Source organism: Phaenicophaeus curvirostris, chromosome 5, assembly GCF_032191515.1.
Source record: "Phaenicophaeus curvirostris isolate KB17595 chromosome 5, BPBGC_Pcur_1.0, whole genome shotgun sequence".
Lineage (NCBI taxonomy): Eukaryota > Metazoa > Chordata > Aves > Cuculiformes > Cuculidae > Phaenicophaeus > Phaenicophaeus curvirostris.
This window is the reverse complement of record NC_091396.1, coordinates 42095180-42117924: the sequence shown is the minus strand read 5'-3', so window position 1 is coordinate 42117924 and position 22745 is coordinate 42095180. Positions and strand designations below refer to the sequence as shown.

Sequence of the window (22745 nt, the reverse complement as noted above, 5' to 3'; positions counted from 1 at the left end):
AAGAGACCCACCGGATCATCGAGTCCAACCGTTCCCATCAAACACTAAACCATATCCCTCAGCACCTCATCCACCCGTGCCTTAAACACCTCCAGGGAAGGTGACTCAACCACCTCCCTGGGCAGCCTGTTCCAGTGCCCAATGACCCTTTCTGTAAAGAATTTTTTCCTAACGTCTAGCCTAAACCTCCCCTGGCAGAGCTTGAGGCCATTCCCTCTTGTCCTGTCCCCTGTCACTTGGGAGAAGAGGCCAGCACCCTCCTCTCTACAACCTCCTTTCAGGTAGTTGTAGAGAGCAATGAGGTCACCCCTCAGCCTCCTCTTCTCCAGGCTAAACAACCCCAGCTCTCTCAGCCGCTCCTCATAAGGCCTGTTCTCCAGCCCTTTCACCAGCTTTGTTGCTCTTCTCTGGACTCTCTCCAGAGCCTCAACATCCTTCTTATGGTGAGGGGCCCAGAACTGAACACAGGATTCGAGGAGCGGTCTCACCAGTGCCGAGTACAGAGGGAGGATAACCTCCCTGGACGTGCTGGTCACACCGTTTCTGATCCAAGCCAAGATGCCATTGGCCTTCTTGGCCACCTGGGCACACTGCTGGCTCATATTCAGTCGGTTGACCTCTGTGACTCTTCAAGATCGCTGTTTCTCCAGGCTGAGGATTCCTACCCTCACAGTCCTTCCACACACAAAGCTTTTCCATTCTATAACCCTAGGAGTCTAATGTTGGATTTTTTTTCCCTTGAGAAAAAGAGGATGGGAAAAAGGAAGTAATTACCAAACATTCAGCCTGATTGTCAAAAGTAACCAAGAAAATCCTTAAGTGTTTGGAATCAAAGATTCAATATTTGACTTAGACCAAGGAAAGAGTAACACTTGCTCAATACCATGGGCACAAAAGAGCGGAAGTCATGCTTACTTTCAGGATATAGCTTCCAGAAACTTTCTCTGTCTAGGTAGCAGTTCTGTCAGTTTCCAAAATGCAGTTTTATTTCAGAAGAGCAATCATGTATTTTTGGTTTAGTTTTCATCACCTCTGATCAAATATATAAGAATCAAAGTCTCTTGCAGGATCTTGAGGAAGGCTGTTCTTGCCAACATGTTTTTAATATAGTAAACAATAAGTGGATGAACTTGGAGATGAAGCTATAGTACAGGCTGAATTGGTTCAGCCTTTCTCAAGTCTGTCTTGCCAACACGTCTCTGTTTCCATGGCACATGTCAGGCAAAGGTAAGCATTAGTTGCTTCCAACTCCCACTTTCCTCACTCGTTGTGCTAGCAAAGGGCTGTCATTTTGCCATGGTTTTGGGGGTACCAATGGCTGCAACATTTGAAGGACTTGCCTTTCCGGCATTCAATGCAGACCCATCAATCTAATAAACCACTGCCAAACAAACAAAATTTAAAAATCCAAAGAGTTCTAATGTACTACTGTGCTAACAAGTAGTAGATGTCAAGCAGATCTTCTGGTAGAGATCAGCAGACTTGCTAGGCTCTCAGATTTATTGTCAATGGACTCCTCCTCCCTGAACTCCTTCTACATACTTGGAAGCAAAGCCTCATATTAACTGTTATCTCTAAATTCCCTGTTTCAGTGATCTGACATTTCCAGACTTATAGGCACACAAAAGCAATGTTATTTCACAAATACGTTAAAGAAAATGCAAATAATCAACCTCACACAGAACTGAGCCTCTGGAGACTCCGGACATCTATATGAATGGGTGGTAAGCAGTTGAAGCAGTTGAAGAAGTTTGTAGGTTGATCACTAATGTTTCCTCTTTGTTTCCAGAGAGAGGAGGCCGCTAATTCCCTATAAGAATCTAAAGCAAAGCATATTAGTAACAAACATAAGAAAAAAGAAAAGTCATTACAATTCTGACACTAATTCTGGGACATTTTCCTTCTGTAAATTCTGATCCATCTTCCCCCAAATACACTAACAATGTGTTAGTGTATTTAGGAATGTCTTACTATTTAGAAGGTATTATGGTATCTCTGAAAGAAAAATTTTGAGATGAAAACAAAGTGATTGATTAACAACATATCTGTTCTCAGTCAAAAGGAAATACAGGAGGCATTTATTCCAGTTAGATGTTGGTATGATGCGTGTCTGTTAATGACCAGGGTGAGGTACAATACAGACTTCAGTGGATAAGCATGTCTCACAATGAAATGGATAACGTGAAAGTGCTGCTTCTAGTCCGCTAAAGCTGACCTAAAGCAGAGCTGCAGCAGCCTACTTTCCGCAGCCTGACATTTCCACCCACACGGGCATCAGTGCTTGTGCAGTGGTGCTAGTTCGAATACAACACTGCCAATTTAAAGGGTTTGCATTCAGCTGACGCAGCTTTGAGTCACTTAGGACTGCATGACCACCAGAGCTAGTCCCAAATTGAGATGGTAACAGCACTGATTCACAGGAGCTTGTGCTGTTACAGAGCTTCTTACAGAAGGTAAGTAACCTTTGTACAGAGCAACGGTTGCTTACTAAGCAGTCTTATACAGGAGAAGACACTTTAACAAAGCAGTACTTACAAAGTGGTATTTGCAAAGGAGTATTTCAAGGAGATGTAGCAGTTACCTTACTAAGAATTGTAAAAAATAGCCTTTTGTCAAATTAACAGTAAATTAGTTTGAGTAGTGAGAGAAGACCCAGTCTCTCTGCTTTCCCTTGCAGACTCCTGAAAGCAGGTAACGTATAGGAGCTGGCATGTTCTGTCAGAAAAGGGGTCTGTGATGAATGCTACCAACAACATGACTGTCTTGGCTTTGGCTGGGATGAATTTAAAAGCCATGACAATGATACCTTAAGAGGTACCCAGCTCCTCTACCCTTTCTGCATAGTGCCTGAAGGACACGACTGCAAGTGAATCACACTTGCTGGTTTACAAAGTAAGGGTAGAAAAAGTGTCACCTATGACACGTGTCTCTGATGTGAAAAAAAGTAGCAGGGAACATGCTGGAATGTTGTGAGTCCTGAGGGAACTTGCTAGGGGACAATGCAAAAGCTCAGAACTATACTATACAAATACCATACAAAAAAATCTGTATGACTCAGGTCAGTTTCAAGCAGAAACTTTTCATTTTTCAGCATACAAGAAAAATGTGACAAAAACGTGGACTTTCACCTGAGATTAATGTGGCATTTCTAGTTTTTTGGGGGGAGAAAAGTTTGCATTGAAGTGGTAAGTACAATAAATGAACATGTTTACCATACAAACAATTATAAATAATAACTTAGAATACTTTCAGTGCAATAGACACTATTTTTCCTGCTTTCCTTTTAACTTGGTGTAAGTTTTACTTAAATATCTGTACAAAATTTAGTTTTGTCCTATTACTGCCTGTTAGAATCCTAGTTATGATTCATTTTTATTTAAAAAATTTAGACATTTCCATTAGCAAACTATTCCAGTGACATGAAATCCTGTCAGAAGCAGAATTCTAGTTAGTGTGAAGAAGTGTTAGGGCTATGTGTGTCTGGCTAACAGTAAACAAACCATTTGGCCCCATTAATGCCATTTATTGGCTATAGATACTGTCCGACACTGTTGCAAGGTCAGCCTGCCCATTTTGACAGTACTTTGAAGTCCTGCTTAAAATCTTAGAAGTACAAAGTTACTGAATTTCAGTGTAGATGAAAAGCTTGCACAAAAAAAGGTTAAAAAAAATACAATCTGAAATTCCAAGACAGAAAAACAAGTTTTAATTCAAATCACATTGAGAGGCTGAAGAACTTGCCTGTAAAGATGGAAATAATGGTCCAAATTCATCCCTGCTAGACCACCACTGATGTTAGCAGATTACTGCAGGAATGATAGTGACAAAAATACAGTTAACGGATTTTCTTTAGTTATACGCCTCAAAATTAATCCCATAATTGTACTGCTGGTTTCTCCTAGTCAGCAACAGTGATTAAAAAAAAAGGAACAGTTTCAGCTCATGCAATTACATTCTTAATCACTTCTGTTGAATGCAGAGCCATTTTCTTGGCACTTCATATGAATATTTTTCCTCATAAACGTCTTTATAGGGGATATGCCATGTATCACCTGTAGTCTGTACCACACAGTCATAACGGAGAGCAGGCTGTTGGATAAAGACAGATAAAAACATTTTTTTAGACAATGCATAGTATATTACTAAAATAGAATTTACAGGAAGTTATAACTTCCAATATTTACCTTGGAAACCTCCACAGATTCACCTCTTTACTTACTCTCATTTATTTCCTTATACTAAAGAAATTCGAAACTGTAGTACTGGAAGAAAAACTAAAACATCTTTTAGTATTTTGTGGTCTAGGATTATAAAAGGTTAAAATCCTGTCTTCAATCTCCACCAGATAATAATGATTTGAACATAACACATTCAGTTTCTAGAAATAGCAAAATTATTGTTTTTCTGTTCAGACAAATAAACATATGGGAATTAACTCAGGATGTGGAGTTATAGGCTTGAGCTGATAGAAATTAATTACATGAATGACATCTTTCGTTTGTTCTTCCAGTTTACTTCTTTACTGAGGAGGATGTAAGGAAAGGGTTTATCACTAACACTTCCAAGAGTGTCTAGTCAAACATAATTAAATTATTTTTCTCATGTATTACATAACTAGTGTAGTAATTCAAGATACATAACACAAATACAAAAGCAACTTTACTGGTTGGCAATTAAGGTTCTCGGAACATACTATCACTCTGTATGTATAGTCTTGGAAGTCTACTTTCCTGTGACAGCTTCCAGAATAATTTAGAAGACAGGCATGACTGTGAATGTCAGTAATCCAAATCACTTTCATGAAAATTAAGATGTGAAAATTACTAGCCTTTTCATACAAAAGAAAGAAACAAGGTGTAGTTAAAGCTCTGTTACTCAAGTAAGCCTACATTCAGTATTTGGTTCCGTAGAAAGAAATGTATGTATGGCAACACTGAAACGCTGTCATTCTTATAAGCCTGTATCTCTATGGTCTGTTTGTAATGACAACTATTATTTTACAATTTTAACCAGAGCAGCAAGAAAATGAATCTGCATAGGTGCAGGCAATAACAGTGTAAGCAGACTGGATAAGAAAAAAACACAGGATGTGGAATGTCACATGATAACTTTTTCCCTAGAAACATCTTAGAACACCTGCACCCCTGTTAACATAGTGTTCACGGCTCACAAGGACACACACCTCTTGGACATGGAGCAGGTGATCTTGAGTGCTATCATGAAGCACATGCAAGAGAACCGGGTGATCAGGCCCAGTCAACAAGGGTTCACAAAAGGCAGGTCTTGCCAAACTAACCTGATCGCCTTCTATGACAAAGTGACTCAGCTGCTGGGTGAGGGAAAGGCTGTGGATGTATCTACCTGGACTTCAGTAAAGCCTTTGACACAGTTTCTCACAGCGTTCTGCTTGAGAAACTGTCAGCCTCTGGCCTGGACAGGCGCACACTCTCCTGGGTGGAAAACTGGTTGGATGGCTGGACCCAGAGAGTGGTGGGAAATGGTGTGAAATCCAGCTGGAGGCCAGTGACAAGTGGGGTTCCCCAGGGCTCAGTGCTGGGTCCAGCCCTGTTCAATGTCTTTATCAATGACCTGGATGAAGGCATTGAGTGCACCCTTAGCTAGTTTGCGGACGACACTAAGCTGGGTGGAAGTGTGGATCTGCTGGAGGGTAGGGAGGCTCTGCAAAGGGATCTGAACAGGCTGGACCGCTGGGCTGAGTCCAATGGCATGAGGTTTAACAAGGCCAAATACTGGGTCCTGCACTTGGGGCACAACAACCCTATGCAGTGCTACAGACTGGGAGAAGTCTGTCTAGAAAGCTGCCTGGAGGAGAGGGACCTGGGGGTGTTGGTTGACAGCGACTGAACATGAGCCAGCAGTGTGCCCAGGTGGCCAAGAAGGCCAATGGCATCTTGGCTTGGATCAGAAACGGTGTGACCAGCAGGTCCAGGGAGGTTATTCTCCCTCTGTACTCGGCACTGGTGAGACCGCACCTCGAATCCTGTGTTCAGTTCTGGGCCTCTCACCACAAAAAGGATGTTGAGGCTCTGGAGCGAGTCCAGAGAAGAGCAACAAAGCTGGTGAGGGGGCTGGAGAGCAGGTCTTATGAGGAGCGGCTGAGAGAGCTGGGGTTGTTTAGCTTGGAGAAGAGGAGGCTGAGGGGAGATCTCATTGCTCTCTATAACCACCTGAAAGGAGGTTGTAGAGAGGAGGGTGCTGGCCTCTTCTCCCAAGTGACAGGGGACAGGACAAGAGGGAATGGCCTCAAGCTCTGCCAGGGGAGGTTTAGGCTGGACATTAGGAAAAAAATCTTCACAGAAAGGGTCATTGGGCACTGGCACAGGCTGCCCAGGGAGGTGGTTGAGTCCCCTTCCCTGGAGGTGTTTAAGGCACGGGTGGACGAGGTGCTAAGGGGCATGGTTTAGTGTTTGATAGGAAGGGTTGGACTCGATGATCCGGTGGGTCTCTTCCAAGCTGGTTATTCTATGATTCTAGGACAATAACAGTAGTGCTCTGCTGCAAGAGGCCGTTCTTGGAAGCCTGTAATTTCTGCAGCCGAATACTGACTATAAACCTGACTGTTTTGGGCTTTCCTTCATGAAACTTTATACGTATGTTAGGCTAATATTACAGTGAATACTGAAATATCTGTATTTTCCTGCTTATTTAAAACAAATATGAAAGAAATTCTATTGTATGATTAGAAGCATGATATTTTATAATAGTGCTACAGAGGTGTATTTTAAATTTTAAAATACTGGCACTTATGTTTGACAGCAATGGAAAGATCTGTATACACAAATGTGCCTTTACATTTTAAACATTTAGGCAGCATTTCTTGTCTTTTTGGCAGTTTTCATGTTTCTGGCCTGCTTTGTGAAGAGTGTGTTTTCAATAAGCGTGGATGTTTTGAGCCCATTGGTACAAATGTTTGAAATTGTGTATCTTTAATGAATATGCTGTGTGCTTTCTGATCATAGCAGAATACTTACCAAAAAATTTATATGCTTTCCGTCAACAGAAGGGGTAAACGCTATTTGGTGTCCACGCTGCCACTTACGGAACAGATGACGTGTCAGACTGTCAGAAAGACAAGCCTTGTGATCCCGGAGGAAGTCTCTAGTAACAAACTTGCAGTGCTTGCCTGATTGAAGAGTGGCATATAACAAGAAGGCATCATCTTCAGAGCTTAACAAAACAAATGGAAAAGACAGACATCATTCACAAGGCAGTAAGCGGTTACAGGAAATGAATCAAACACTGCTCTGAGATTTATTTATCAGCAACATTGAAAATTCCCATTACTTCTCTTGTTTTCTGGTAAAACAAAGAACTTCTGCTTATCTCAGGACACCAAAAGTTAGAGTGCAATAAAAATTAATTGCATACTATACAGAGCATATTTCCCCCCTAATCACAATCTACAACAATATAATCTTTTGCCACATAACTTAACTGTGCTATGTGGAACAGAACTGCTAGAACTCATAAGGGTACTCCCAAAACTTTGTTGGAATACACACAATCATCGCAACTGATAATGAAGTGTAATGTAGGCAACAGCACAAATTTGTGAATCTTTGTCTTTACATGGGTAAATATACTTCCACAAGGTACTATCATTATTTAGAAAATAACATTAGCTGCTATTAAACTGAAACAATTTTAGGGAAAAGTGTCTTAAAATATACTTATAGTGGGCATGAGATACCCTGTGCCTGAAGGAGCTGAGCAGCACTTTCCTTGAAATTACTTTTTGATTGCTGTTGATTACTGTAATAGTAAGTGACAAGACATGAGATTAGTAAGGATTTCCAAGTTCAGGTAAGAGAGTCCCCTTTGCTGGTGCTGAGATGGCAGGGAAAAAAAAGCAATGTGATTCAACAGCAAAGAGAACAACAGCCAAAACTGGAGACAAGATGATGAAGAACAGATCTGAAACAAGAAGCCAGACAGAAGAGGCTTGGACTGGCTGCTGGAACAAGGAACTTGGTCAGAAGATCTGGGAACTAGGATCAAAGAAGAAACAAGCAGAGACAGGTGAAGGATCAACAGTGCCCAACTCGGATGGAGACTAGGTGGAGGTGGAATCAAAGGAAAACTGAGACTCATTATATGAGAAAACCAGGGCAAGGAAAGGGGACACTGAGGCAGAGGCAAGTACTTAGTTTTGAGACAAGGACAGTTTTAACTGGGCAAAAGCAAGGGAGTTGTGCTTCTTCAGTTAAGAGAGGCAGAGGGTCTATTTTCACTCATATAAATATTCTCCTCTGAGAGCAGCAGGGAAGTCTGCTCCAGACTCTCCACACTCCTGGGCTACCAAGCAACACTGGCCAGGCACAAAATTCATCTCCCTCCACACAGGGCTAACACAGCAGACCACAACTGTACACTGATGCTATCAAGTGTTCTATAAGTTCAGGCCACTGTGGTCTTGGCAGTGGTTTCAACAGTTATAAATCCTAATAAAACATACAGGTGTCAACATGATTCTAAGTTATTAAATTCTTCATAATGCAACTTTTAATATGTATTATCTTTTGAAGCAAGTATGGCAAGGGATATGTTTCTCTTTCACACACACAGAACTAGAGATGCCAGTAATTGTACTAAAAACTACAGCTGTTTATATTGATTTAAAATGCACATAAATCAGGTGTTGATTTCCATTACAGTTAGCCATTTACTTAAACTTACATATTTTCAGCAAAAAAGAAGTCTGCCTTATTCTGCATCTCCTTCATAATCTCTCTTTTCCAATTTGAAGAGTTAACCAGCATGTGTTTGCGCCCCAGCACAAGCAACCGGGTATTTTCTTTTGCCAGACAGCTGACAGCATCAAATAGCTGCAGAAAACAAAGCAAAACCAAAGGTTTACTTAGCTGTAAAAACAGACTGAGAGGACACACTTTCACATCTGTGAGACTCCTTGCATGTCCTCATTTCCCACAGTTCTGAACTGCACTACAAATTAAGTAAATTAATTTAACTCCCTAATGACAAAATTAAAAAAAAACATTGTAGGAAACTGCTCTCGAACACACAAAAAATACATTGCTGTTATAAACCTTTCCCAGCTCTTGCAGCTTGAATGACATGAACGAACTCAGGAAGAGTTGTATGGAAATTTCAGAAATTCAGAGTCAGCTGAGGGAACTGGAACACTTTGGGATTTAAGTAATATCTACTTGTGGAAACGATTCAGCAGCGAAGCCTTTGTTGGTATGAGGAGGACCGAGACCCAAACCATCTTGCTTTTCCAGCCCCACCTGTTGTTGAACTTGGAGAACTGCATGTGAGCTGTGCTGCCCTGCGGGGAAGAAGCAAGCCGCAGTGAGAGGAAACCAGTGACCTCAGGATTAAGGGTTTATGAAAGTCACATCCAGACTACCCTCCCACTTATGAACCAACACCCGGAGGTGGCAAATTCACTGCTATGCCAGCTTCTCTTCAGAGGGACTTTTCACCAGCCTCTTAGGGTTGTGTTTTTCAGCAATTAATGCCTCTCAGGTTAGGCACTTCTGCTTGTGGCTTTCCCTCTCTGCTTCACCCAGACAGAGCTCCTGAAGGTGAAAGGCTCTGGTTTTCAGCATCCAGGTTATTACTGTGGACCGCTCACGAAGCAATGGTGTTGCAGTGCCCAGAAAGACACAACTGATTCTTGAGACCAAAGCATCATGTTTGAAGGCTGAGGACAATACGTTCAACCACCAGGGAAAGGTGTTTCTCAATTTTTGCCTGCATTTGCTGCAACTGTTTGTCAACATACAGTCTCCTGATTTTTCTCTAATCCTACTTTCTGCTTTCCTGGCTACTTCCCTCTTTACTGTTATCTCTTCTCTCTGCAATACTTCCATCTGCCTTTCTCCTTCCCTTGCTCTTTGCCCTCCTTTCCCTCCTGCTTACTCCTTATAATTAGCTATTCTTATGTTTTATTTCAGGGGTTAGAAAGAATTGGTTTTCTAACTCTTGAGTAAAATTTTACAATGCATTTAGCTTGATCTGCCTGCAAGTGGCAGTGGGAAGGGGGATCTCACTCAGTCCTCTCAGGAGCTGCACGTTCCTGCTACTTCTGTTGGGTCAGACCTAATAATGTTACATCTACCCACCAGCTCACTGATCCAAAAAAAGGAATGTTTTTGCAAGGCTGAGCTCGCAGCCATAAGACTGATAGACCTGAGTTAAAGGCGATGACGGATGGGGGACATTGCTGAAAGGGGTGAGGACAGGAAGCATGGGACGCCCCTCTCAGCAAAGGACTCACAGGTGGATGAAATTCAGTATGCCATGAATCTGGATCTGAGAGAGGAGGCCAGATGATTTTCTATATTACTTTTAACAGTTTAGAAGTTTCTGTTACTATCATCGACTCTAAGAAACTGAAGGCTCTGTTTTCATGGAGACATAGGGTCTCTGTGCTAATGCAAAGCACAAGACCCTAACAGTACCTATTGGAAAGGGCTTCCTGCTTCCAGGAGATTATGCTGAACGTCGGCTGTTTCTCTGCATAGAATCTACTTTTCCTTTGTTAAAATAAATGGGATATAGTGTGAACAGGAAAGGGCCAAATGCAGTAATTTCTGTCTATAAAATGGCAGCTAAAAATAAAAATGTCATCCTCTACATGGCATGCCCTGAGTCCTTGGAGATGCGTTTCAGAATTCTTACTGGAACACAGGATTGAAAGATACAAACCAAAGCCACCACTTTTATCTTACTGGAAGGCTTTTAAAGTAACTATATTAAGTAATAACATATCTTTTCATGCATTTCACATACATTTATGTAAATATTAAATGATCAGATTATTAAAAATTGAAAAACTTGAATAAAGTTTTTCAATATTGACATTTCCTTTTGGCATGTCTCATCTAGACAGTAAAAACTGGTTCATCAATTTTACTTGTTCACAGTCACTTTTACTTTCTGGTTCTTATGCATTGGTCCAGTCCTGCAAATCGTTGGATACAAATACCAAAGGAGAATTAGGTTTGTTAAGCTGTGTTCATTAAACTCAATAAAAGTTAGGAATGTACCTACTACATTCATATATTTCATGTAGATTAGTCAAGAGTGAAGAAATATCAACCACACATAAACCAAGCAGCCCCTTCCAAATTCCAAATGAAAATACCTTCTCTTCTTGCCTCACATTTTGCTGCACGAAGGGAAGTTTAGCAGAAAGTCATGTAGAAAAAAAAGTTCAAAAATCTTTCAAAGAACACATCACACTGATTTCACAAAGTCCAAAAAAAAAACCCAACAAAAAAAAATTTGACAGCAAGAGCACCCTGATGGAACAACAGAAGAAACAGCTCCTAAAAGCAGATTATGAGTCAAAAAAAACTCTAAGGAACATGGCTGCACAAGTGATACTGCAAGGAATTCCTAGTATTTGAACTGCTGCAGTTTACCCCTAATAAAAAAATGAAAAACTGAAACACTTTTTAATTACTTTTATATTTCAACACAAAGGAGCTGGATTTCCGGATACAGATTGGTCAACCGGGGATATTCCCAAGGTTATAAAGAAACTTAACAGGCTTGCTTGCAGCTCCCTTTAGTCTGTCTTTATGAAGGTTATAACTAGTGTCACATTGTACCTGTTAGTCATATGGACTTTCTTCTCCTACACTCTATTAGCATTTGAGGTTCTCCAATATGAGCTGTGAAGAAATTGAGGTGTTATAAATTAGCTATAGTTTTGCAATGGAAAAACTCAAAACAGGCTTGAATTGTAATAAAATAAAGGGGAATCACCATTCAAAAATTTAGAAAGTCCTGCTTACGTAACAGCACACTGTCCCTCCTCAACTCACCAGAGAGATTAGCCTTTACTTACACAACTAAAACAGAGAAGGTAGAATTATTTTTGTTTTCACAAGATAAAAATAGTTTTGTTCTGCACACTCCTTGTCTGATACAACTTTACTAAAGGGCATTTTATCTCATTTTAGGCTTGTGCGCTTAACAGGGGTGGTCTACTGGGAGTCACAGAACTTATGTGGGGGGTTTCCTAAGTGTGTCTCCTCCCACGCCTGGCTGCTTCTCAAGAAAGGAAGATGTGAGGCACACAGTAATGCCTGTTTTAGTCATAGAGGAAAATGAACATACTACTATTAACAAAGAAACGGCACTAGTGATCTTTCATCTAAAAAGACATGAGTATTTCATTAATCTTGTATTTCCAAAAAGTTATCTAAAAATTACTGTTTTGTGCCACTGCACAATGCAAATATGCTATATGCAATAAGCTCTATCTAGAGACACCCGCTGAATGTTCCCACGTTATTTGGGTAGCAAACATCAGATAATCAGTTGGATGATCTGTTCAAAAGGCAATCTGTATAAAATATTTAAAAATACACAACACACATTCCTGATGCTATTCATTTTCGTGAAAATGAGGATCACAAAATTAGTGAAAGTATGACTTTTTATGAATATTAATATCTTTCAGATTTGGACAGCAGAGCACAAAAGTGCATACTTTTCTCTGAAAATAGGAATTTTAAGATGCTATTTTGCACAGAAAAGAAAATAACCAAGGTTAAACTTGCTGCTTCAATTCATATGACAAGACGTGGCTGAGGCTGAGAAGCAAGAAGTTGTGAATTGCTGCTGTTCTGTACAAATCACTGGCTACACAATAAGGCACTAGAGGTACTACTGGATTATACAGATAACTATCACTGCATTCAGTCTTATTTTATTTTGCTCTGACAGGGCAAATCAAGATCCATGTTTCTTTCTGAACTATACCACCATTTTAATCAATTGTCTGTGAAGATCACAAGATCCTCCTCCAAGAAACTTGTGATCACTAGCACCTGCCGAATACATTCTGCTTGCAATCCTTTTCATCATTTATCAGTTACATTTAAATTATTCCCATGCTGTCCCAGTCTTTGTTTAATTAGATCTTTCTCAAGCTTCTCCTAAGCCTTAACATTTTACTTACAATGCAAACAATCTTGTGTTTACGGCACTTCAGCAAACCTCTCTGATGGAGCCAGGGTGCAGCCAAAGTATGAAACGACACACAGATCAATGGAAGAGTGAAGACCAGCTAGTCACAAATGTATGAAGTATCTCCCAATGTGGTTCGTCCAAGCACACTGATAATAATTATTTTTTCTATGATTTTTAAATTATATAAAAAAAATAATTAAATGGATGTACGTATCCAGCATGCATGTCCTAACTCTGATTTCTGCACCCTAATCTGTGAGTTGGTGAAAAACTAGCACACTTGTACAATGCTTTGGCTGTGTGTACACATTTCTTTTCTCTTAGGACAGTTGCAGAGACATAAGCTATTTCCCCATACATAATTGAGTTCTTTTCTGTTTCTGCAGTAACGCCCTTTTATGGAATTTACCCTCCATCATCAAGATCCTGCCCTCATATCAAATTGCATCCTTATTTTTTTCCCCTTTTGTGCTGACATTATCTATTTGTTGGGCCATGCTGTCAACCAGATCACAGCACAATCACAACTGCACTCACATACCACAGCACAAACTTCTGGATCAGAGGAGCCAGAGTGTAACAAGGTGGGGAGGCAAGCAGTAGGACAGAGAATGCATGCTCCACAGGATCATGCTGATGTTGAACTCCTCATGTAATGTAGAAAGCCTGAACTTTGCAAATATGAAATAAAGCAAACAAAATTGCTGTAAATGGTAGTTTTACATTTTAAAAATTAGCAAGTTGTACCTTAAAGGAGCCACTTTTCAGGTAAGAATAAATGTTAACACTTTCCCATTAGAAGGGAACTTTTCTATACAAATTCCTGGAAACAGTTTTGCAGCAACCCACATGCACAATTCTGCACAACTCAACAGTGATCAAACACAGGAGTTACGCTGGGAGAACAGGGTAACCTTGTCACACTGCAAGATTAATCCTCATCCATTAAATTTCACAACAGCCTTATAAAGTAAATGCACAATTACACCTCCGTTTTACATGAGTGTATAGTGATCACAAGGAGGAGAGAATAATTATTTCACAAAGAACTATGGGCACAGTAGGATACAGATTTCTTAAGGTTTCACTGTCAGTCACCCATTCTGATCAGCAGATCACGCTGTGTTACGTGTCCTAGTTTCAAAGGTTAACTTGCTGCAGGACAACCTTTCTCCTTGCGCACTACAGGTGGTTTCCCAGTTGTCAGATGGGAAACACCAAACTGCGGCTGGGAGGCACACCGATCAGTGACTCAGCAAAACGTGGCTCACCTGTGCACAGGTATAGCAGGAAGAAGTAATCACCCCCAAAAAGTTTAAATCAGATTTGTTTTTAAAAAAATCACGATTGCCATTTACTAAACATTTGGTTTCACTAACTGCCATTCAAAAGCAAAGCACATCTTCAATCAGGCTATCTGCTAATAACAGCAACAATCTGCTCTACTATTTTCAGCCATTGTTAGTGCTGCCTCCCCCCCAGTGCTGACCACAGGTACAGAGCTGTAAGTACACGGGCAGGTGAGGCTGAGCATAAGCATTCTCCCCAAAGGATAGCAAGGAATCAATTCTCACTGTCATCACATTTATCTGACTTACAGTTTCATAATTTTTAGTTTCCTTTCCACATATAGACAAAAAAAGGTCAAAAAACCTGTGTACTTTACTACCGCACACAGGAGTGAGAGACATGATGGGAAGTGGAAGTTTTTCCCACGGAACAGCCATTTACCTACAGAAGGCAAGGGTGCTGCTTGCCAGAAAGGCTGCACTTTTTCACTGAGCCTGGTAATTTCACCAAAGCAGATTCAATACCAGTATTACCACAGCACCAAGTACAATGGAAGCTGTTTCTTATATTCTCCACGTTATTACTGATGACACAGTGTAAATTAGCCGTCAAGTCCTCTTCACTTAAATGCAGAGGCAGCATACGCATTCCCTGGTCCCCTACATATTATCTGCCCCTGACTAGCAAGAGGATAGCCACATGGAAGGGAAAGCAGTAATGGGTAAGTAACAGTCACTAAGCTTAGTCAGCCTCATTTATTTTAGGCTCTTTAGACAGCCAACAGCTAGCTCTTGGGAATTATCCCTTATGACACTGGGGATCTCTGCAGTACTGCAAAAGCAATATTGTTTGGAATATTTGTATCTTGTGTTTCAGTAGGACTATTTCGATTGATGCAACACACACATCATCATGCAAAACTCTACCAGTGGCAGCCCTTTACACATTAATGACAGCACTCACACACTGTTTAATGTGTTTTAACCTGTCTGCATTGACTCCACACCTAGAATTGACTTATCCTGCCTTGACGCATTCACTAGAGATATGACCTCTCACAATTCATTAAAATTTGTGGTTCATTTTTAGACACCAGCTTTTGCTCTTGACTTCACAGTCAACTCTGTTAATCACAGGCAGACTATTGACTGAGCAGGACAACTAAACCACAGAAAGAACGAAAACCGAGTTGACCTAATACAGATTGAGGATGGTGTGGTGGCCTCAGTTTGCTCAGATGGTGAGATGACTAAATATAGCTCTGCTGTTTCCCAAATAAATCTGTATTCAGAGGCATCCTGAGGATGCTTCTGCAGCCAGGTCCAAACTGACTGAGACACCCGGTGCCCCTGCACAGTCCCGTGTTCTCACTGACTGGAGGACTTGGCTCAAGTGCAGCACTGGATGACTGCAGTCATACTACTTGCAGGTCAAAATTGACTACAAAGATACTCCATGCGCTGCGTCCAAGCTAATGCGCCCTCTTGAATCCTGTAACAGGGAGAGTAAAGCAGAGTAACCATAAAAAGATTCCGCTCAGGTACAAAAGCAATAGCATAATTTATATTTTCCTGTATTCACAGTACGCTGCACATTATGCCAGGAAAGGAGGTATCTTAAGTCACAATTCTACTCGATTTCAATTGAAGGTGGAACCTGCTCAAAATAATCTCTGAAACAGTTCTGGATGTAGAATTAGTAAGTGTGTAATTAGGCTCTGACATTATATTCTGCTATATTATAAACCGTAGGTAAAATTTCCAATTTCAGACAAGCTTGAAGAGCCACCCCTGTTTTTATTCTACTGACCGGCTCAGAGAACAGCACAATACAAACCAAACCTGTGTAAATTAGGCTTGCAAAAAACTGTTATGCATTTCTCCCATGCAACATGAAGATAGGGCTTGGTCTCTATCCTTCCCAGCAGAGAGGTATATTGGGAAAAACGTTTTCTAAATAGGTATTTTCTAATATATAATTTAATTATATATATCCTGCTCAGCCTTATTCCCAAAAGGCATGACAAGTAATGATTTGATGGATAGTGAAGCGGTATTTCCTAGGAGAATTAACAGAATCAAGGCAGCATTCATGGAGGGACCAAAAAAATAGATACACAGCTTACTACAGAGAACTTACATTGTGTGTGTGACTTGAAGCATGAAAAGGCAGGAAGGCAGTAGCGGGATTGTCAGGAAGAGGAGATACTAGCTTTTTGGGGTTTGGCTTTTCAGAATGGACTGTCACTTTTAAAAGATCTCAGCCACTTTGTCAGACCTTCCAGGTCAGCCACCTTACACCTGGCAAAACTTTTAGTGTGACCATTCTTGCTCACAATTTTTCAATGTCACTTCTTTTGAATGGCAGCATTTTCATCATCTTGATCTTTAGATGAATAAAGGTCAGTCATGAATAAAAGAAAAAAAATAGGTAGGGACAATAATTAGCACATCATTTTATTAAGTTAACAGTGCCAAGAACTCCGGAAATTATGGCTAAAGAAGACATCAACAGTTGGGGAATTGCTGAATTTTACAGTACAAATTGCAAAAGAGAAAAATAGGCAATTTCTTTCTGACTTTTACAACAATTCAAGAAATACGTGGACAAACAAATATTCTTCAGTTGCATAACAGCCTTTTTGGAAGTTTAATTTTGTAAGTCACTGCAGCACTAGTCATGTTTCTCAATCCAAATGTTTTGTTAACCAGCTACAACATCATTTTCTTTCCCAATCACTTACATAAAATGTAATGTTGGTTTAAACATGCAGGCAGACCTCTTGATGTTGGCTTAGCAATTACAAGTCAGTTATAAAGAAGGAAAAGAAAGTGTGAATCTGAAATCCAAGGTAGCATTCTGATAAGGCAGCAAGTGGGAAACGTTCAGTTCACAATTAACTATAGCCCAGTTCTTGCCGCTGTTAAGTGTTGTATTTTAATTATAGACTGGCAGTAAAATGTTTTCTGTCATGAATTTGACTTTTCTGAATGTCATCCTTTCTTGAGTCATGTAAAAGGGCAAAGATATTTCTCTTTTTCTGATCTTCTCTGAGCTATTTTTTCTATGTAGCTGGTACCACTGTAAACTTTTTATCTCCCCTCTTACTCATCTTCTTTCTTGCAACAAAGAATAAATACAAGATTTTGACAACACATATGGGGCATCTTGCATGGATATTTTTTATCCAGACTTCTCCTGAGCACTTACTGTTTTGTACCAAAATCTGGAAGTTTGCAAAGTATTAAAAAGAGTTACCAGTATCACCCTCCACACCAAGGAGACGAGCTAGGTGATTCTGTCTATCCATGATTATACAAGAGGAGGAAAATACATATGTAAAAGCTGAAAAGACATGAAGAGCTACCTGTGCATTTCCTCATATCAATACTATCCTTTAATCTCATCCTTGAATCCTTTCTGCCTGCACTGCTGTTTCTTCAACAGTATTTTCCTGCTGGTCACTACACATTGCTTCACTGCATCAAACACTATGTATATCATCTTTATTTTCACGAGGAAGCAAGTTACATAAAAATTAAAAGGTAAAAGGTTTTACTTATTTTTGTATAGACTTCAGAACCGATACTTTACCTTTCAGAGCCACTGACTGCAAATGGAATCATGTCTCAGCTGAAGTCACAGCTTCAGGAGTCTGCCATCTCTCACTGTAAACACAGTCTTGGCAATTACATTGGTATTCCTGCATTTCTACTATTATTGTGGCAGCTGTACAAAAGACATAAGGCCATAACAGAGTTTCTCTTATCACATCTCATTTTATAAAGAATATTAAAAGCTAGCTTTTAGAAAGGAATATTTATTGAACTACAAGGAGCTGTGCAGTCTTAAATTTCCACAGTGTGGGTCGTAAGTTCTATTAAAGTATTGAAAATCCAAAATGTGAGCAGGATCTCTGGGTGGTGGTGATGGTGATGGGGTGTTATGAAAACGAAAGCACAAGCTTGACTGATCTTTTCCACTGATAGGAAATAACTGGGTGCAGGATTGAAGTAAGCTTTGTAAGACTGAAACTGACAGTTTAAAAGATACAAAAAATTCAGCTTTCATCACTGTCCTGTGCACACATCTGCACAGAATCACTGACCTAGTCTGATGTTAAGTGTTTTCCCCCTCTCCAATCTGTGGTTCAAAAAGTCCCAGATGGTACTTTTATTCTTTGAGGAAACGTGTTGCAGCAGCTCGGGAGATCACTGTTACAAAAGGCACAGGTATGACACTGTTCAAGGCACATTAAAGCTATGCTTCTGCAGCAACACCCTATGTTTTAATAAACTTGATAGTTCCACAAAAAAAACCTGAAAATAAAGACTGTTTTTATGCTTACAGGTCAACAGGCTTATCGTCCAGGTAGAATGACACAATAACCAAGGAAACACATCAGTAAACTGATTGCTTGCAGCCGAAAAAAAGAATTAGACTACAACATGCAGTAAACATTTATAAGACAATTTTCACACTGCCTTCCTTCTGTTTGTCATTGGTACTATTTTCCAGTTGCCAGCTACAGATTGCTATTCAGAGATAAAGAGGTCACCTTCAAAACCAGTTCTGAACACAAACAGATTAACAAACACTACTCAAGTGAGTGATGGTTTCTCTTTGAACTTCAGACAATTGAAAAAATTATTTAATATGAAAGAGAACATATCAAATATTCTTAAAAAATCAGCAGAAGCAAACTAAAGCACAAAGGTCTGAGCTGGAGGAGCAGCTGTGTGGTCAAAGTCAGGCCCACATACCCTGGGATAGACCATGCACCAAAGCTTTCAGCAAAGAGGAACCAAGGAAGGAATGTCTTATAATACTGGTAAGAGAATAACTGGTATTTACCAGGCTGGAGAAAACTTAGGGGGCTTTCATATATACCAGTGAACTGTCAGTTCCATGAGGCAGAGGTTCAACTGTCTCATCTTTATCAAGGCTGCACACCCTGCTAATTATCACACTGTTACTGCAAAACCAGCAAAAGTCTGATGCAGAGTGTATCGCAAGTGAATGTAAACAACGGGTCATCATTATTTTTCTAACACAGTCACTAACTTTGATTGTACATCACTGCAGACTCATGCCATTTTACTACTTATTAACACTGCAGGCAGTATCTATGCCTGGAGAGCCTAGGCAGCTTTCCTCAAAGACCGCCATAACAGTTACAATCCACAAGATCTAAATTATTTCAATGTTTTTAATGTAAGTTTATTGACAGCAGTCTGCAATACTTGATATCTGGACACTGGGCAGGCCGCTGCTTTATTGGAAATACTCCTCTTTAATTCAGGAGATATGATACGGCAATTAGACAAACAGCTCCTGCATCAGCTCCTACAAATCGATTATGGATGATATTTGGCATTTGTCTAAAATCTCCACCTCTGGGGAACAACTGGTTATATGAAAATCTTTGTATACTTAGTCACTTTTTTTACCCTTGTAGTCAATGAGAAGGAAGCTCAAGAATATGAAAATATGGCCACCAAAACAGCTCAGACAACAGAAGTCAAATAAGAACCACTCACCTCCTGTTTCACAACAAGGATCTACCTTTTTTAAGCAAATTTTGGGTTGGGGACTCAACATTATGGTTTCCAGGTATCTGTATGCGAGTATGCCAGCCAGCACATTTGAGGAATTCTGTTGCATCTTTCCCTCCTTTGTCCATTTCCACAGAAAGGATGCAGATATCCATCTAACAACTCCTGGAGCACCTAGGACTGAACAGTAGCGCTCAAGTGCAAGAGAGCTATCGTTTTGGAAGTATTTTGTTTACTAGATTTATCATACAGCTAAGGGTTAAAACTCTGTGTCAGAGGCTTGTGGAAATGAGAGTGACTGGGATAAGAAAAAAAAATCCCTAACCTGTAATATTTGTATTTCTGAAAGCCCATTTGGAGATGCCCATTCAATGGAAAGTTAGAGTTTTTCACCCTGCAAGGCATGAAAGTATGATGATACCTACATACCAACGAGAAGTGAAAATGTCAAAAGCCTCCAATTCTTTTATGTAAGCCAATTCCTTTAACTATTGAGACTTAGGGCCATCATACATAAATGGATTTGAACAGCATAGTGCAATGTGTTACAGGGATATTGTGTAAATTACTTTAGATGCTGAAAGCAGCATAGTAACATTAACATTAGACAAGCCCAGGATAACTACTTCTATTAAGGAGCAGGGTAAAGTGACGTCATTAAGATTGACTGGGTCTGCTCTACGACCACCTGCTTGGAACCCTCTTACTTTATTTTATTTGCTCAAATGTGTGGCAGCTTAGGCCTGTGGTGAAAGAAAATTCCTGTTGATCAATTAGTCAGGTAGCAGTATAGGTAGTATTCAAGGAACACCAATCTTCCACCACGCTTTCCTCAAACTTGCACTGAATGTAGAAGCTCAAATTCCAACGAACCACAGCTCTAAGCACCTGCATCATACTTCTACATTTTTTTCCCTGTGTATAGCATAAGCAGGACCTAGTTTACCCAAATATGACACAAGCAGGAAATAAGCAAGGAGAGACAGCATAAGCAAGGTCGATCTTCCCATACTGGCATACCACGTAAGTCAGGAACAATTCCACAGAACCAGTGGACTCTAATAAATATTAGAGGCAGAAGAAATATTACTGCCAACTCACTGTCTCCTTTTTGGTGATCACAGAAGTAAGCAGGTAAAAGGCTGAATGCTGGACAATGATGAGGACAGACATAAGCATCAGTAATATTTCCTGATTTATGTAAAGGATAAGTGGTATTGTCAATGTGACAGAAGTACAGATCCGGTTTTAACAGTCACTACAAGAAACGCTGTGCAAGGACACATTGTGCAAGAAAACATCGTGCAGCAGATGAAAATAGAAATTACTTGGAAAAACTAGACAGAAGGTTAATACTTCATAAAATTGGTTGGAAAATAGACTAACTTCTTTAGCTTCTGACTCGACTTATTATAACTTCAACACAGGTTTCCAGCTAGAACTATGAAAAGAAGTATTCCGATCATTAAATAACTAACTGGCAAGTAATAAATCAGGAAGAAACAGCACCATAAACTAGCATCTCTGAGTGGAAAGGAAAAAACACGACATACTTGTAAAGATTAGTATGAAATATGTAAATTATTAGAAATAGAAAATTTCTCAAGAGGAGCAAGGTTTCCTAACAATGGGACAGGGCTGTAAGTACAATGCCAGAGATCAAGCATTCAAAGTATTTAAAAATAATTTTTTTGGCATCATATTTAGGAAATACACGTTTACAGAATAGAGAATAATAATGTTTATTTGATGGAGATGCACATAAAAGGGAGAACTTGAAAATAAGTGATACAGTCATTTCTTCATATAATGTTTTTAAATGACTAATTGTTTACATCTTGAGGTAGGCATCTTTTTTAGAGGACAGGGTATGAAGATTTCTATTGTGTAACAGTTAGCACCATAGTTACTAATAAACAAATACTTATATACAGTTTTAAGTTTTCAGTTCATTCTCTATAATTTGGAAAAATACAAGCCAGAAGATCTAAAAAGTTGGAAAATCACATAAGTAACAGGGACTATCATGTTAAGAAGCAAAGAAGGAATTGTGTTTAGAGTGCTTGCACAAGTATCAAGGAAAGTTCTCTTGCTTTATACAAGGAGACAGGGATGACCTTATACACAAGACTGATGCTCGGAAAAAGTTATCAGGCACTGGAACAGGCTGCCCAGAGAAGTGGCTGAGGTATTTAAAAGATGGGTAGATGAGGTGCTCAGGGATCTGTTTTATTACTGGACAGGAACAGCTGGACTTGATGATCTCAAAGGTCTTTTCCAACAACGTGATTCTGTGATTCTATGAGCTCCACAGCAGTAAGCCATTGACCTGCCACACTAGTGTGACGTGCATATAAGGTGACCCAGCAGATGCGAGGCTCGTTTTCAGGAGCTCCTGCAACTCTGCACTCCTCTGCAGTTTATTTTCACTTGGGTCACATTGCTATGAATTCTCTTAGAAGCAGTGCCCAAAATCCCCATATTTCCTAGAGTTCATTCTATGTGATAAAGGAAGGACTTGTGTAACTTAGCACTGTCTGTGACAGAAATCAGCCTGTGGGCTGGATTATTTTCTGAAAAGAAAGAAGAGCAGCAGCAAAGATAGCCATAGCTTTCTCATGTTCTTGGTACTGGTATTCTTACTCCATCACTCCTGTTCCTTACATGATACCAAGCAACAAAATCTATTACAGGTCCCAGCCTGTATGATAATATCTTAATTATGTTTTGTAAGGATAGATCAGGTCTGATTATAATCATTAACAGAGACACTTGCAAGGCTTCTAGGCATTTCACATTTTGTACTATTCCAGACAATGTTTTGATTACACTGGGGGGGGAGGATTTAGATGATGCCAAATCAGTGTTCCCTGCTCCTGCTGTCTCTGTTGCTAGGCTGTAATTTAACCACAGCAGAGGCACACCACA

At 39.9% G+C, this 22745-nt stretch overlaps 1 protein-coding gene across 2 annotated transcripts in view; it reads right to left on the bottom strand.

Moving 5' to 3' along the window:
• Positions 1 to 991: 991 nt before the first annotated feature.
• PRORP (protein only RNase P catalytic subunit) overlaps positions 992 to 22745 on the bottom strand; it is a 56032-nt gene continuing 34278 nt past the window's right edge. The window contains exons 6-9 of one of the 2 annotated variants that reach the window (XR_011337546.1): positions 8698 to 8846; positions 6993 to 7188; positions 3742 to 4089; positions 992 to 1820 (exon numbers count right to left, since the gene is read on the bottom strand). Coding sequence is in view for 1 of the 2 variants with exons in the window: in XM_069858443.1 (XP_069714544.1) it covers positions 3961 to 4089; positions 6993 to 7188; positions 8698 to 8846 (474 nt within the window). In the remaining variant the exon portion in view is untranslated. Of the gene's footprint in view, positions 1821 to 3689; positions 4090 to 6992; positions 7189 to 8697; positions 8847 to 22745 lie in introns of those variants that run through there. The other variant, XM_069858443.1, reaches the window with a different exon arrangement.